This window comes from Gallus gallus, chromosome W, assembly GCF_016699485.2.
Source record: "Gallus gallus isolate bGalGal1 chromosome W, bGalGal1.mat.broiler.GRCg7b, whole genome shotgun sequence".
Taxonomy (NCBI): domain Eukaryota; kingdom Metazoa; phylum Chordata; class Aves; order Galliformes; family Phasianidae; genus Gallus; species Gallus gallus.
The window spans coordinates 1,698,652-1,716,181 of NC_052571.1; the positions used below are offsets into that span (position 1 = coordinate 1,698,652).

General features: G+C 43.0%; 1 protein-coding gene across 2 annotated transcripts in view; it reads left to right on the forward strand.

Annotated features, from left to right (window-relative positions):
• The window catches only part of LOC100859602 (zinc finger SWIM domain-containing protein 6-like), a 452,492-nt gene that overhangs the window by 195,621 nt on the left and 239,341 nt on the right, over positions 1 to 17,530 (forward strand). For both annotated transcript variants that reach the window (XM_025144610.3, XM_025144611.3), the window contains one exon: positions 8,289 to 8,645. In XM_025144610.3, the coding sequence (XP_025000378.1) occupies positions 8,289 to 8,645 (357 nt within the window). The remainder of the gene's footprint in view (positions 1 to 8,288; positions 8,646 to 17,530) is intronic.

A 17,530-nucleotide genomic window follows, 5' to 3' on the forward strand; every position in this document is an offset into this window, starting at 1 on the left:
GGGAGCCTGCGGCTTGGCCAAATACCGAGGTGACACCAATATGATGAGCGGTAAAATGGCGTTTATTAAGTTCTAACAAGCACTTATATATCTTTTAACCCTTCGTGTACGCCCTCTGGATGGTACACGTGGCACGTACCTAACACATGGGGAGGAGCCTGACACGTTACATCCCGAGACCCCGATCACGCCTATTACAACATCTCCCCCTCCCCATGCCATAGAAAGCTGACCCGTTACAACGCGAACGCAAATCCTAACTCTATTTCTATTCCTAAGTGCGTCTATAATTGATGTAGTTTATGTCTATAGTTGATGTCCAGAGACATGGTATGCTCGTACGGTTCTGTGCCTAACCACGTTCCATATATCAACCCACATATCTTTGCCCCAGATAGGTCGGGCATGGATTGTCGAATCCTGAGTGGCCCACTGTGGTATCCAGAGTGTGAGCCCTCGGTAGACTGCCCAGCTATCTGTGCAGATGTTTAGTGCACTGTTGCCAGGCTCTTGAGTACCAGGCATCTTCCGGAATAGGGTAGTTCCCCTCCTGTACGGGACTCTTTTCTGGACAAGTAACCACTATTTCCTCAGGTGTCTCACTGTGATATGTTACAGCCCAAGTATCTTTTGCAGTTCTTCCTTCAGTGGAGATGATGACAGGTGGCTTCTTTGACTAAGATAGGCGACCCAGTGTGCCACTGTTTGTGATTGGGCCACCCCGGTCTTAGGAATGTGGGTCAGGTCTTTTACCCACCCCTGAATCAGTACAGTTGTTTTAACAATAACCTCTGCAGTCTGAGTTATTGGTTCTACTGTCTGCAATGCAGAATAGGTAGCCAATAACTGTTTTTCAACCATGCTGTATCTCTCTTCTGCTCCATGCCAAACCAGAACCCAATGGGGGTTCGAACGGAACTCTGGCGCTGCCACAGCCCCCAGCTAAACCCTTCTTGGGTTACATGCACATCTAGTTCGGCTGGAAGGGTTGGATCAAACATACCCAGCACCTGGGCCTGTTTAACAGCTATTTTTGCTTGCTGGAAGGCTTCTTGTTCCGTTCTTCCCCAATTCCTTACTTGGCCTTTTTTTCTTAATCGATATAAGGGTTTTAGCAGTTGTGCTAAGTGGGGAATAAAGGATCGCCAGTATCCTAATATACCCAAAAACTCCTGCAACTGCTTCGGTTTTGTGGGAACCGGGAACGCTTGGATCGTATCTATGATTGCACAGGATAGCACCTTAGTCTTACCTGACCAGACAACACCCAGGAATTTAACTGATAGCCCTGGTCCTTGTACTTTTTGTGGGTTTATAGCCCATCCTTTTTCCTGTAAATAAGCATTTAATGATGGTACTGTCTTCTCTAATGTCTCGATTGAGTCAGACGTTAGCGTCAAATCATCGACGTAGTGGTACATTTTGACAGTAGATGGTTTGTTCCAATTTGCCAAGTCACGTGCCACCAAATTATGACAAAAAGTAGGTGAATGCACGTACCCCTGAGGTAGCACTTGAAAAGTCCACTGCCTGCCCTCCCACGTGAATGCAAACTGGTCTTGGGACTCCTTAGCAATTGGAATGCTGAAAAATGCATATGCTAGATCCAGAACACAGTGGTATGTTTCTATTTCTCTACTTAATGTATCCATGAGGGAGGCGATGTTAGGTACGGCCACATGGATCAGTGGCGTGACTTTATTTTGTTCTCTGTAGTCTACTGTCATTCCCCACGTACCATCTGACTTCCTGACTGGCCACATGGGGGAGTTCTATGGGCTGTGTGCAGGTCTAATGATCCCTACTCTCTCCAGCTCCTGCACAGTCTTGGTAATTTCTTCTTGCCCACCCGGGAGTCTATACTGCTTTGTATTAGTGATCCGGCGTGGTTGTGGCAAACAAATAGGTTCCGTTTTTGCATGACCCCTTATGATTGCCTGCACTGCCCGGATACTGATACATCTTTGCCTTAATCTGAACTCTCCCACAGTGGTCTGGAGAGTCAAACCCGACAGGATGTCTATTCTCAGTATGTGCTCTGGAACTGGGGCGATGGACACCTTGTACTCCCGGGGTGGTAGACGCCCAACCCCCAGTTTCAACCATGTTTGTGTTACGGGGATCATCTGCCCCCCGAACCCACCTACCATTGCCTTAGAGCCTGAAAATTGGTTTTGGTCACCATATATAATTGATGTTTCTGCCCCAGTATCTACTAGTGTTATAACCCGCTGCACATTCTTTCGGGACCAATGAATCGTTAGTTCAACGTAGGGTCTCCGGTCTCCTCTAGAGACCCTAGTCTTGGGGAATTTGGGCTCCCCTGTCATGCCATCAGCTCTGCAATCCCTAAGTCTTTTTCCTCTGATGGCTTGACTGTGGCTGCCCGGGCCACCTGAGAAGGTTTACGTTTTTTCGATGGGACTATGAAATCTTCTAGATTCCACTTGTTTTGTGGAATCCGATCTATGAATCTAACTCCTTCCCTTTTAGGGGAGCTTCAGAATCTCTGACAGTTTGGTAACTGTTTCCATAGTTGTAATAAGACCTGATTAGGCTGTCCATCGATATTTTGAAACTGAACTCCTGCCCTAATCAGGTCGTTGAACATTTGTTTTCTTGAGACCCTGATGGGTCCAGATTGAATTACATTAGAGGCAGGTTTCCTAGCTCGTGGTGGTGGATAGATGTCTGACTTTTCCACCACCATTCAGACGTTGCACGTGGCCCTGTCTTCCCCAGATCTGCCACCAATTGGACAGCCTGTTGTATTATGGCCTCTGAGGCCACTAGGGGATTCAGTACGGATACCAAAGTACCATACTGATGTGGTGGAGCTTGCTGCAGGATGAGGTCCCTCATTCCTGCTGAAAATTTCATCATGTCTGAGCTCTCAAAATCCTGCTCATAGATTGCCTCCTTCATGCCTAATTCTCAAATGTAGTTTTGTAAGTCCTCCATAGAGGACCATAGGCCGGTATTTAATGATATGTCACTCTTATTTGTCCACGTAGCACGGCATGCGGCCATTAATCATGTAGTCAATGAATGATTTTCTTCGTTAAGTTGGACAGCTGCATATAGTCTCTGCCTGAGGGCCGGGTGAGTAGTAATGGATGCCAGTTTTGAAATTTCTGGTCCATTCACCACAACGCTTTCTGCCCCCATGTCATATAATCGGAGCAAACCACTCTGGCACAGTCTCTCTTGGTTTTTGTCTAAACCGTTGTACTAAATCCATTAATTCAACTGCCGTGTATGGGCGAGCTGTTGCATGTAGCGTGCTCTGGGCAGGGGGCCGCTGGTCAGGGGGCAGCCCCACTGGCCTGTCCTGCGTTTTTTTTATTTTCTGAGTTACAACTGGTCGGATCTCAAATGGATCTAGCTCTAGTGGAGCCTCAAGATCCGACTTTTTAGTGCTTTCATTTACAGAGTCCAGTTCATGTGGATTCTCTTGTACAGGTCCCCAGTAATTTCTAGAGAGATATTCTGGATTTTTTTACACAGGAATGATATGATTAGTTTTTTTCCCTCTCAAAATTGTGACCTGTCTTTCCAGTTCTTGCACACGGTCACACGATAGTTGATTTTCATCAGTGAGAGCTGCTTCAATTATATTTAGATGGTTCAAGGCCATCAGCAGTGGCCATGCCACCGTGGAGGCAGCTAACTGTCATTCTCGAGTAGTGAGTACGTTTTTGTTTAGACTATTGAAATACTCAGCCAGGTGGGCTGGGGACTCCTGAACATTTCCTCCGTCCCGTGGGGGGCGCCATTTTTCAACGATACAAGCAATCCTGTGATATGGGGATCCTAGGAATCCCGTTATGTGCCCTGGCAAAGCTTCACTTATGAGGCTAGCCTTTCCCCATCCAAACCATCCCATGAAATTGTTCAGAAATGCCATGGTAATTATTTTAAGAGGCTTATAATTGGGTATCTTTAAAGATATTTGGCTGCCTGGCTTGCCAAAATGTGGAACAAGCGAAGGCAATGACAGAGCCTTTATTTGAGAAATAGGCACTATAGGAAAAGATATCAAAAAGGAATTGACTCATCCCTCCCGGTATCAGTTTGGAGAAGGGGACGAGCTGAGGAATGTGACCCTCCCCCGTTCGTACCATCGCACCACTGGAGAGAAGGGTGGGGGCAAAGGGGGGACCTGTGCAGACTCAGATTGCACAGAAAGTATTGCGGAGACAGAAGGGGTGGCTCCAGACCACCCCCCCACTCCAGGCACCCGCACTCTCACATAGCCCACCCACTGGTTCATGCTATGACCTTGGAATTCCTCTACAGGTGGCTAAGAAGATTGTTTCTTTTTTACTAGTTTGTGGAGACAGCAGTAATTTTGTTGATCATATCCATTAGAATGTGATGATGTCCATCTTGCCACTTTATACCTAAGAACTGAATTTCCTGTGCAGGTCCTTTAACTTTGCTTAATAGCAAAACCAGCTTGCAGAAGGTTCTGGATTATTCTTTCTCCTTTCTTGAAAACGTCCTCTGCTGTATTGCCCCGCACAATATCATCAATGTACTGCAGGTGCTCAGGAGTACCACCTAGTTCCAGTGCAATTTGGATCTACCCGTGGCAAATGGTTGGGCTGTGTTTCCACCCCTTGGACAAATGGTTCCAGGTATACTGAATGGCCCTCCCTGTGAAAGCAAACTGTGGCCTATATTCTGTGGCCAGAGGAATGGAAAAGAAGGCATTAGCAATATCACTGGTGGCATACCACATGGCTCCTTTTGACTCCAGTTCACACTAGAGTTCTAGCATGTCCAGTACAGCAGCACTCTGTGGGGGTGTGACTTCATTTAGGCCATGGTCATCTACTGTTAGCCTCCACTCTCCACTGGCTTTTAAAAAGTGAGGGGCTGTTAAAAGGTGAGTGAGTTTTGCTGATCACTCCCTGACTCTCTAGTTGACGAATCAACTTATGAATGGGGAGCAAAGAATCCCTGTTGGTGCGGTGCTACTGTCTGTGTGCTGTTTTTGTAGCAGTCAGTACCTGTTGCTCTTCTACTCATAGCAACCCCACAACAGATGGATCTTCTGACAGGCCAAGCAAAACAGACAGCTGCTTAATGTTATCTTTGTCTAAAGCAGCTATTCCAAAGGTCCATCTGTATCCCTTGTGATCCTTGAAATGCCCCCTTCTGAGGTAATACCAAGTATGCATGGAGCCCCTGGACCAGTCACAATAGGATGCTTTTGCCAGTCTTTACCAGTGAGGCTTATTTCATCCTCCAACACAGTCAACTCTTGAACCCCCAGTCGTCTCAGAAATATAAATTGATTCTGTCCCTTCATGACTCAAGGGCATTAGAGTGCCATGTGCACCAGTGTTTTTCAGTGCCTCATATTTCTGTGGTTCTGATTTGCCAGGCCATTGAATCCATACAGTCCAATACAATCTATTGTCCTTTTCCCACCCCTGGCTGGAGGCAGGGCCCCTCTATTTGTTACTTCTATCCTTCTCCTCCCATGAGTCATGATCAGGTTCCTTATGGCTTTTGTCATGACCCTCAGCAACTGGAGTAGTCACCTTTGTGGAGGAGTTCATACTGTTGGTTGATCTATTCTGTAATTTTCTTACTTGTGCTTGTAGTGCAGGAATTTTTTTTTTATGCCACTTCTTCATCTTTTCTCCACACTCACGTAGGTAACGCCACAAGGCAATACACAACATAGTCTTACTATTGTCATTTGCTCAAGCAGGAGGACGTCTTTTAATAGCTGAGATATTAGATGATGCAGGTTGGTAGGAAACCAATTTGATCAGCCCCTCCAGTAGGCTGTTTTGATAATCCTGATCCTTATCAGATGTCTCTGATACCACCGCAGGTTCATCACAGTGAGGCAAGATGGACAATTCCTCCATTATATCTTCCTGTTTACTATCCATTTTATCTATTCTTTCAGTTACTTTTGAAATGGCTGAAATATAAGCTTGTTTAGGGACTAATTCTTCAGAGTTATGTAGTGGAATAATCAGTTCAAGTAAAAGGGTTCTTTTCTGCTCTCTCATACATTCCTGCTATTGTACTGGCATGCTTTTTTGGTGCTGTTCTTATGAATTTACGCCACATATTTGGTGTACAGCTGACTCTCTCAAGATTATGCTCTATGTGTGGGTTATCAGGAACGACCATGGGATCATATAACATTTCTGTTATGTCTAGTTCTCTGAAATAATGGATTACTTCTTTCCATAGTAGTCCATTTCTTTAACTCCGACATCAGATCTTTTAACGGTATTTTTCTTTTACAGCTAATAGCATTTGCTTCCAGAGGGTGAAGGCCTCATCCTGACATCTACTAATACCTCCATCAGTATCTGAGTCCTTAGGAATGCTTCCCAGATGAGAGATTTTCTTCTTTGTTTCCTGTAACTTTAAGTGCTTTTTTAAAATAGATGGAAATTTGGGCTACGGCAATATATATATATTTCTTTTTCCCATCTAATCCTCTGATTTCAGCTGGGACAGAAGTCCATATTCTTCACAGTATCTGGTATGATGGTATGTTTTGTCTTTAGGAGAAAAACAATGTCAATAACACATCAGTGTTTATAGTTGTTGCTGAGCAGTGCTGCACAGAGCCAAGGACATTTCAGTTTTTCAGCTTCTCATACTGCCCTTTCAGCAAGGATGCATGAGAAGCTGGGAGAGGACAGAACCAGAACACCTGACCTAAACTGGCCAAAGGGATATTCCATACTGTATAATATTATGTGAAAAAACTATAAAACTGCTGGGAGTTGGCCGGGGAATCTGCCACTGCTTGGGAACTGGCTGGGCATCAGTCATTGGGTGGTAAGCAATTGCTCTGTGCACCCCTTGTTTTGTATTTACACACACACACACATATATATATATATATAATTATCATAACTGTTACTTTTCTCTTCCCATCTTAGTAAATCTGTTTTATCTCGACCTACAAGTTCTACTTTTGTTTTTTTTTTCAGTTCTCTCCCTCTTCCCACTGATGGGGGGAGTAGGCAAAGGTTATGTGGTGTTTAGCTGCTTGCTGGGTTGAAACTACAACACCTAATTTTCTTGCGATACTGCTTCATACAACACACTTTCTGTTTCAGAATACTAAATCAATTTGGAGTTTAGATGATGTGGTTTTATGTTATTTCTGTTATAAGTAGTGTATAACACCTCACTTGTAGTATTTATTCCAGATTTTATATGCACTGTCTGTTCAAGTTTAATAGTGATTTGGCATATGAAATTAGGTTGTATTACTGTGTATCTATGCCTCTCACTTAATGCTTGAGTCAAGAGAAATGTCATGCTTACATAAAATACAAAAAGAAACCACCCAAATTTTGCTATTCAATGAGAAAGTACTGAGAGCAAGACCTGGATCTTCATGTTGGGAAAATAGATGTAGGCTTGGGTATGATCTTCAGAGGACAGTGTTTGAGACCTTGGTTCAGCAGGGTTCTTTGTCAAGCAGTGCCGTCTGTACTGAAGTGAACATCTTTCTTGTTACATACTGTATGTTTTTACATTATACAAAAACCCTTCTCTTTTGCTTTGTGCTTTATCATGCTGAGTGGAAAACAGGCTCATAATGCAGACTTCTGAAGTGGTGCTTGCACATCTCCTTCAATACTATAAATGTGATTTCCTGTATATTGGTAATTGCAGCGTGTTCCATCTCCAAAGAACTTTGCAACCATAGTTTTCTTACTGGATCACTTGTATGAAGGTGAGCTTCAGCTTAGTGTTGAGAAAGGTAAAAGCAAAGAGGTTAAGTGACTTGAGTAAATGAATTTGTGGCAGGGTAGAGATTAGGGCTGGGGTTCATGCCACTGTAGTGCATTACTTCCTTTTTGCTTATGGAGAGAACAGTTACATTTGCTGCTAGATGCAATGTCCCTGTCCCTGGCATTGGGTTTGGAAAATTGCTGCCAACTTGCTGAACTACTGGGAGTTTCACATTGGTCTTAACTGAATGCAACTCTGCTTCTGCAGCTATCAGTTACCAAATAAATGTTTTTCTTACTATCAAGCTTTTATGAATGTTGTGATGGAATGGCAAAGAGGGCTTGTAAATGCACTTTTGACTTAGATTTTGTTGGAGATGAGAAGAGTACATACATATGAAAGGATTTGTCATATTTGTAATAAAGGCTAAGTTGTTCAAGATGCATCATTTCTCAGAAATAATGAGTTTTCTTTGTCTTTTTTTAGCAAATGATAATTGATAATGAGATTATAGTATTTTTCTTAATAATGTAAGCTCTCTTTCTTTTCCTGCCCAGGTTTCCACTTGAGTGGCACAGTGACAGAGCCTGCAATGCAATCGGAGCCGGAAACTGTTTTCAATGTAGCTATCAGCTTTGATCGTTGCAAGATTACCTCAGTGACTTGTAGCTGTGGAAACAAAGATATATTTTACTGTGCCCACGTTGTTGCTCTCTCTTTATACCGAATCCGCAAGCCAGATCAGGTCAAACTGCATCTTCCCATTTCAGAGACACTGTTTCAAATGAACAGAGACCAACTACAAAAATTTGTACAGTATTTGATCACAGTGCACCACACAGAAGTTTTACCAACTGCTCAAAAATTAGCAGATGAAATTCTTTCTCAGAATTCAGAAATCAGTCAAGTCCATGGTAAGTTTGATGTTTGTTCTTCCTTCTGTCTCATTCTTTCCTTAGTTTTGAACTTTTTTTTTTTTGTGGCATTTAGGAGTATGAACTCCTGAGGTCCCTTCCAATCTGAATAATTCTGTGATTCTATGATGTTTACAAAAGAGAATTCTGTTATTGAAACTTCAAGTTGTTTATAAAATAGTACTTTTTGGGAAAGAGAAAAATTCATAAGCACGGAGCTTGATGTCTCCAGTGCTGTTAATACTTGGCCTGATTTGCTTCAGACTTGTATTTTCCTGCTATGAAAAATGTGAGTATTCTTCTTAGTATAGCCACATTGCTCAAAAAAACCATTTACCAACTGCATATTTTTGTTACTCTGTTCTTTATAAATTAATCTTTTAATGCTTTAATTGTGTAATTTTGTTTTAATGGCAAAGCATAAAAGCAAGTTGGTGTTACTGGTCTTTTTCATGCATTAAATATGTTGTAATTATACTAATCACAGGCATGCTGATCTTTGTCATCTATTTCCTCATTGTTCAAATATCCCTTTAATAATTAGCATTTAAAGTATTTTAGAGAGATATTTAATGTTTGTCACAGCCCAAATAGCAAAAAAAAAAAAAAAAAAAAAAAAATTACAAAATTTCACAATAAGTTTGAGTAGGGTAGTTTAAAAAATATTCACAAAACTGTTTGTCTTATATGTTATTGTCTTCCTAGTAGATGAGATTGCAGTATGTCTTTATTGACTTAATATTTCCTAACAAAATACCAAAAACTGAAGTAGAAAATACAGACAACATAAGAAAGTGTGCTATTACCAAAGAAAACTGGGTTAAAAAAATGATCTATAGCCTCCTGCTCTTCTCAAACTCCCATAAAACCATAGTCTGATTTTTTTGTTTGTTTTTGTTTATTATGGTAAAACAAAAAAATTACAGGATTCTTCTAAGGAAAAAGTAAGTTCCTCTTATTATATAGTAAGGAAGCATTCTTCTGGGATTCATACTATAATTCTGTTGTTTTGATCTTTAATTAAATTCCTTTTAAGAAAAGGTAATCCAAAGAAATTACCCCTGGTTCTAATAACATAATTCAATGAATGTAAAATCACCATTCACTCTGTCATATCCCTTGTGCTGCAGATGTTCAATTTACCATACAAAACTGTCTTGTAGACTACTCTTGCTTTGAACTGTTTAACCTCACTAAACTATTGTTTGAAGCAGAATTATATTAGACACTGCTTGGAGGCACAGGTAAGTAAGAGGAAAAATGTACTTACAAAATATTGTTTATGAAAGTAAGAGGAGACCCAGCACAAAAACACCAGAAACAGCTTTTATCAAAGCGAAGTCCCAAATCTGTAGTTGAATAAGATGTTCTTCAGTGTTACATCAAGGCATTTTGATTTCAGGATTGCTTTATCCAAAACTTATATATATATATTTTTTCTGTCATGGTGGCTGTACTAGTTCTGTTTTTCATGTATTTCCATCATAGGCAAAATAAGTCAGCTCTCTTGAATACTATTTATTGTTATATAAGAAAGATCCAGGGTTTTGAGAACCTCTGATAACACAGCATTTTTGTTGACTTGCTTATGAACTGACTAGGGATATGGAATAAATGTGCAGTACTTTCCTTTCAGAAAAGGTGAATTGGGTAACTGTTCATTTGCTTAAAATTACGTTATATGTGGTATTTGATGACTGGTTTTGGCCACCTTCCTTGTGAAGGAAGTCACTAGAGGAACTAGTGAAGTGACTTACACTGATGATACAGGTTGTGAAATGACAAATCCTTTTGAGATCCTTGGTGGATGTAAGTGAGGTGATATAATTTCTTGCTTCCTGACTGAGCTTCAATCCAGGAAGAAGCACGGGAATGTGTGATCTATTCACTAACTTCAGAAAAGCTGAGTTATTGGAAATAATCTCCTGTATTTGCTATGCTAATTTTCATTTAATAGTGGTAGCATTACAAAAGTGTTTTGCATCTTTTTAGGGCACGAAGGCACCTCTTACAATTGAGATTTCTCGTGCCTGATTTTAATTTGTGACACTGCTACAACTGTACAAGAAGACAACTGTCGGTATTTATACTGATACCCTGAAGTCTCTGCTTCATAATGGTTTGATTCAGATTGCATTTCAAGTCAAAGATGCTGATTCAGGAATCTGAATGTAGATTTGGATCCTGCTTAGTTGAGGCTTTTCCTCCCTCTTAATTTTTGTACCTTTGTAGAAGAGGAAGCTGGCAGATAAGTAAGACTGAGAAGAGAACAGTCAACATGATGGATTATTAACCAGGTTTGTCAGCTTGCATCTGGCTTTTCATAGGTACAAAACTTTCACTTAGATATAAATTGGTTGCAAGATCAAACTATGTCCTTGAGATTTTGAGTGGAAATAGGAAAGTAACTGCAGGATTAGGAATGGAGGGGAGGGGGTCAGTTTACCTTTTAATCTCATATTAGCATTGATTTGTTGTCATATGCATAGTGAAAAAAGGTCTTTTACTGGTATGAGGACAGCCTAACAGTTTTCATTATTTCTTTTAAACTTTGCTATTTCTTTCTTGTTTAGTCTCTCCTCTTAGAGGACCTCTGTGGATTTCTCCAGACTTTCTCCCATTCTCTAATTAAACACAGAATAAAAGTCACTTGCTGATACAAAGCTACTTGCAGATGAACACAAATTTAACAGGAACTGGGAGCAGTGGTGCCTGGGTAGTTGCTTCTATATCAGTTCAGGCAGATCTAGATACACCCTCTGCAAAGATTAATCTGTAACATATATTAGGAAGTCTGGTGGAGGCATTTGAGAAAGAAACATCTATCAAAAAAAAATCAGATTTGCTCTAAAAAAAAAAACATCTGAAAATCTCAGAGTATATACTACTGTTCCTACCCTGTAAGTTCTATAAAGGGCAATCCAGAAATATAGCTGAATATGTGTTAATCTGAACCTAGAAAATTTAATTGAAGTAACATTTTTCTTCATAGAATTGTTTGAGTTGCAAGGAACTCTTAAGGGTCATCTAGTCCAACTCCTGTGCACTGAACAGGGACACCTACAGCTACATCAGGCTGCTCAGAGCCCCCTCCAGCCTGGCCTTGAATGTCTCCAAGGATGGAGTATCTACCACATCACTGAGCAACCTGTTCCAGTGTGTCACCACTCTTACTGTAAAAAAATTTCCTTATATCCAACCTAAATCTCTCCTCTTTCAGTTTGAAACCATTTCCCCTTGTCCTATCACAACAGACCCTTCTAAAGAGTCTGTCCCATTCTTTCTTACAGCCCCCTTTTAGATACTGAAAGGCCACTATCAAGTCCCCCCAGAGCCTTCTCTTCTCCAGGCTGAACAGCCCCAGCTCTCAGCCTGTCCTTGTAGGGAGGTGTTTCATCGCTTGGATAATTTTTGTGGCCCTCCTCTGGACGTGCTCCAACAGATCCAGGTCTCTCCTGTACTGAGTACTCCACATCTGGACACAATACTCCAGGTGAGGTCTCACCAGCACAGAGTATAGAGAGGCAGGATCACTTCCCTCGATCTGCTGGCCACGCTTCTTTTGATGCAGCCCAGGATACAGTTGGCTTTCTGCGAGGGCACATTGCTGACTCACGTCCAGCTTGCCATCCACCAGTACCCCCAGGTCCATTTCAGCAGGGCTATGCTGAATCCTTTAATCCTCCATTGGTAGTGGGGGTTGCCGTGACCCAGGTGCAAGACCTTACACTTGGCTTTGTTGAACCTCATGAGGTTCTGCTGGAAGAACCTCTGCTCGAGCCTGTCTAGGTCTCTCTGGATGGCATCCTGTCCCTCGGATGTGTAGACCACACCACACACTTGTCACTGATCTTATTTCAGACATTGAGCTACTGATCACTACTCTGAGTACAATCCTGCAACCAGTTCCCGTTTATCAAACAGTTCACCCCCCAAATCCATATCTTTCCAATTTGTAGATAAGGATGTTATAGGGGATCATATCAAAAGCCTTACTGAAATCTGGATAGACGGCAGCAGTGGCTCTTCCTTTGTCCACTGATGCAGTTAGACCATCATTGAACGCCACTATGTTGGTCAGGCAGGACTTGCCCCTGGTGAAGCCATGCTAGCTGTTTCATATCACTTCCCTGTCTTCCATGTACTTTAGCATAGCTTCCAGGAGCATCTGCTCCATGATCTTCCTTGGCACAGAGGTGAGGCTGACAGGTCAATAGTTACCTGGGTCTTCCTTTCTTAAAAATGGGTGTGATGTTGCCTTTTTTCCAGTCACCAGGGACTTCACCTGACTGCCACAATTTTTCAAATATTATTGAGAGTGGCTTGACAATTGCATCAGCCAATTTCCTCAGAAATTTGGGATGCATGTCATCAGGACACATAAACTTATGGATGTTCAGGTTCCTCAGATGGTCGCAAGCCTGGTATTTGTTTACGGTGGTGTCATGGTTTTGTAATTTTGCTTTTGGAATTCCACATCATAACATCATGTACAGCACGGGTACTTAAACAGTTAATGGTGCAAGTCATGCACCTTCATCAAGTAGGCCTTTCTTGTTTCGGAAACTTTCTCTCTCTTATTTGATTTATTACCCTTACTTTCAATTAGATTGTATTATATTGTGTTATCTTGCATTCCGATATCATAGTAAAATAAGTTTTCCTCCTTAGATCGTTGCTGCTGCTCTGTTCTTTTTCCCTCTCTGAGCCCAGCTCCTGTTCCCCTACCCCTTTCCCTTTTCCCTTCCCATTCTGGGGAGCCAGGGGGCCCATGGGGCTACTGCCCCTGTCACGGGCACAGATTTATCTAGATTGATCTAGATAACTCCGTGACAGCTTTTGGTGGAGAATGAGGGCAATCTGAAGCTTTTAACGTTAGCAGAGAAAAAAAAGGATTTCTTTAAGCCAGAGACTGAGAGACAGTAAGGCATTGCTAGTGTGACCTTCATAGATTAGATTATAGTCTGGGCAGTCTGCCAAACTCTGGACACTGTACTGAGTGGGTTTTTTTTTGTTTTTTCCCCTCCCTTTTAGCAGCTACTAGCTATGAATCTGCTCTTTATTGTAGAAGCGCTGTATAAGGGAATAAAAACAGTTATGATCTTGGGAAATTATTGGCCTATGATTAACGTCATGATTTCTTGTTGTGGAATTGTGTTCATATATAACCAAATAAGGGCACTGATGGAGAAACCTGCCTGGTACTTATATGCAACGTGGTATAATTTGAATTTTGACACTTACATCCCAGATGGAATAGCTAATTTTACAAACACCACGATGTTCAAACCGGTTTCCAGGCTTTCTTCTCAGTTTGTTACATGTTTTTCGAATGCCGACCTAGTGCTCGTAATCGTGTGCATGTCATCAGTCTCTCTGAATGTATTCTTCTCCATTCATGCTATGTGGAAGAAGTCTTCAGAAAGATACGCCGCTACACTAGCAGCAACATTTGACAGATACGAGGACCAACACAGAAGACCGCTAGCTTTGGAACTAATTCTTACACTTGAAAACTATAAACAACATCTATCCCCAACACACGCTTCCATTTCAGCCGCCTCACAAGTAGCAGACAGACTGGGTGAAGTGCAAGAGCAGGTGTCTCTATTGATTAATGGTGACAAACCCGTAGTAGTATCAGAAATGTTTGATGAAGATCAGGATAAGCAAAGGGGCCTAATGAAAGAACTGATCAAACTAATGAAAATCCAATTAATTAAAGGTGATGGACCCTCCTCCTCACCTGTATCATCAAAAATCTCAGCTATTAAAGGCAAATGCATTCCTGCTCAAGCGAGGAACAATAGTAAGACTGCACTGTGTACTGCCTTGTGGCATGACCTCCAAGACCATGGAGAAGACATGAGGAAGTAGCATGACCAAGCTACTCCTGTACTACGAGCACGGGTGAGAGAATTGCAGAACAGATCAATCAGTGGTGTAGATGCTCCAGTTACCACAGGTAATGAATAGAGGGACACTGCCCTCAGTCGTGGGGGGAAAGGGGTAATATAGGTTATTGGATTGTGTGGATTCGGTGGCCTGGCACATCAGAACCACAGAAATATAAGGCAGTGGTGGATACCGGTGCACAGTGCACTCTAATGCCCTCGAATCATGAAGGGACAGAATCAGTCCATATTTCTGGAGTGACTGGGGGTTCTCAAGAACAGACTGTGTTGGAGGCCAAAATAAGCCTCACTGGTAAAGACTGGCAAAAACACCCTACTGTGACTGGCCCAGGGGCTCCATGCATACTGGGTATCGATTACCTCAGAAGGGGACATTTCAAGGATCCTAAGGGGTATCGATGGGCCTTTGGAATAGCTGCTGTAGATACAGACAACATTAAGCAGCTGTCTGTTGTGCCTGGCCTGTCAGAAGATCTCTCTGTTGTGGGGCTGCTACGAGTAAAAGAGCAGCAGGTACCGATTGCCATGAAAACGATGCACAGACAGCAGTAACGCACCAACAGGGATTCCTTGCTCCCCATTCATAAGTTGATTCGCCAGCTAGAGAGTCAGGGAGTGATCAGCAGATCCCACTCACCTTTTAATAGCCCCATATGGCCAGTGCATAAAGCCAGTGGAGAATGGAGGCTGACGGTAGACTACCGTGGCCTGAATGAAGTCACACCCCCGCTGAGTGCTGCTGTGCCGGACATGCTAGAACTCCAATATGAACTGGAGTCAAAAGCAGCCAAGTGGTGTGCCACCACTCACATTGCTAATGCCTTCTTTTCCATTCCTCTGTCCACAGAATGCAGGCCACAATTTGCCTACACCTGGAGGGGCGTTCAGTATACTTGGAACCGTCCGCCCCAGGGGTGGAAACACAGCCCAACCATTTGCCATATGTTGATTCAAGCTGTACTAGAACATGGCAGTGCTCCTGAGCACCTGCAATACAGTGATGATATTGTTGTGTGGGGCGATATAGCCAAGGAAGTTTTTGAGAAAGGAGAGCAAATAACCCAGATCCTTCTGCAAGCTGGTTTTTCTATTAAGCGAAGCAAAGTGAAAGGACCTGCCCAGGAGATTCAGTTCCTAGGTAGAAAGTGCCAAAACGGGCATTGTCACATCCCAGCAGATGTGACTGACCAAATCACTGCCATGTCTCCACCCACTAATAAGAAAGAGACACAATCTTTTCTGGGTGTAGTGGGCTTTTGGAGAATGCATGTTCCAAACTACAGCCTCACTGTAAGCCCCCTGTATCAGGTGGCATGGAAGAAGAATGATTTTACGTGCGGTCCTGAACAGCAGCAGGCTTTTGAGCAGATTGAACAGGAAATAGTCCGTTCCGTGGCCCTGGGGCCAGTACGGACGGGACCGGATGTAAAGAATATCCTCTATACTGCTGCTGGAGAGAAAGGTCCCACTTGGAGTTTGTGGCAAAATGCCTCAGGAGAGACTCGAGGCCGACCCCTGGGATTCTGGAGTCGAGCATACAGGAGGTCTGAACAGTGCTGCACTCCAACTGTGAAGGAGATCTTAGCCGCATATGAGGGGGTTTGGACTGCTTCCAAAGTAGTCGGTACTGATATGCAGCTCCTTCTGGCACCTTGTCTGCCAGTGCTGAACTGGATGTTCAAGGGAAAGTTTCCCTCCACCCATCATGCTGCTGATGCCTCTTGGAGCAAGTGGATTGCACTGATTAGGCAAAGAGCTCGGATGGGGAACCTCAGTCGTCCAGGAATCTTAGAGGTTATCATGGACTGGCCGGAAGGTAAAAAGTTTGGAACATCACCAGCAGAAGTATAGTGCGGTAAAGATGCCCCAGCATAGAAAGAATTGACAGAAAATGAAAAGAAATATGCCCTGTTCACCGACGGATCGTGTCGTATTGTGGGGAAGCATCGCAGATGGAAAACTGCTGTGTGGAGCCCCACACGACAAGTTGCCACTGAAGGAAAAGGAGAATCAAGCCAATTTGCAGTGGTAAAGGCTGTCCAACTGGCCTTAGATGTTGCTGAACGGGAGAGGTGGCCAATGCTTTATCTTTATACTGATTCATGGATAGTGGCGAATGCCTTATGGGGGTGGTAACAGCAGTGGGAGCAAAATAACCGGCACTGGAGGGGCAGACATATTTGGGCTGCTGTACTGTGGAAAGGCATTGCTGCCTGAATAAGGAATATGGTTGTAAAGGTACGCCATGTAGATGCTCATGTGTCCAAGAGTCGGGCTACTGAAGAACAGAAAAATAACCATCAGGTAGATCAAGCTGCCAGAATTGAGGTGGCTCAAAGGGACTTGGACTGGCAGAACAAGGGGGGATTATTTCTAGCTTGGTGGGCCCATGAGACCTCAGGCCATCAAGGAAGAGATGCAACATATATGTGGGCTAGAGACCGAGGGGTGGACTTAACTATGGACGCTATTGCTCAGGTTATTCATGACTGTGATGCATGTGCCATAATTAAACAAGCCAAGAGGATGAAACCTCTCTGGGAGGAAGGGCGATGGCAAAAGTATAAATATGGGGAGGCGTGGCAGGTTGATTATATCACCTTGCCAAGATCTCGCAATGGCAAGCGTTATGTTCTTACCATGGTGGAGGCAACCACTGGGTGGCTTGAAACATATGCAGTACCCCATGCTACTGCCCAAAACACCATATTGGGTCTGGAGAAGCAAGTCCTGGGGCGACATGGTGACGTGCGTAAATCAGACTCTATAGCCAGTAAGGTTATAGAGCAGGTATGTGTTTATTGGTGACGCGTGTACACCCTGGTGCAAGGGGGATTGTTCCACCTAACTTGTACACTGTCAGGAGAAATTGTGCTATAGATATTGGTCAAACTAATACATAATCAATAGTTGACAGGAATTCGGATACATATTCACTACATTCCCGAGAGCCCATTAGCATACAGTCCC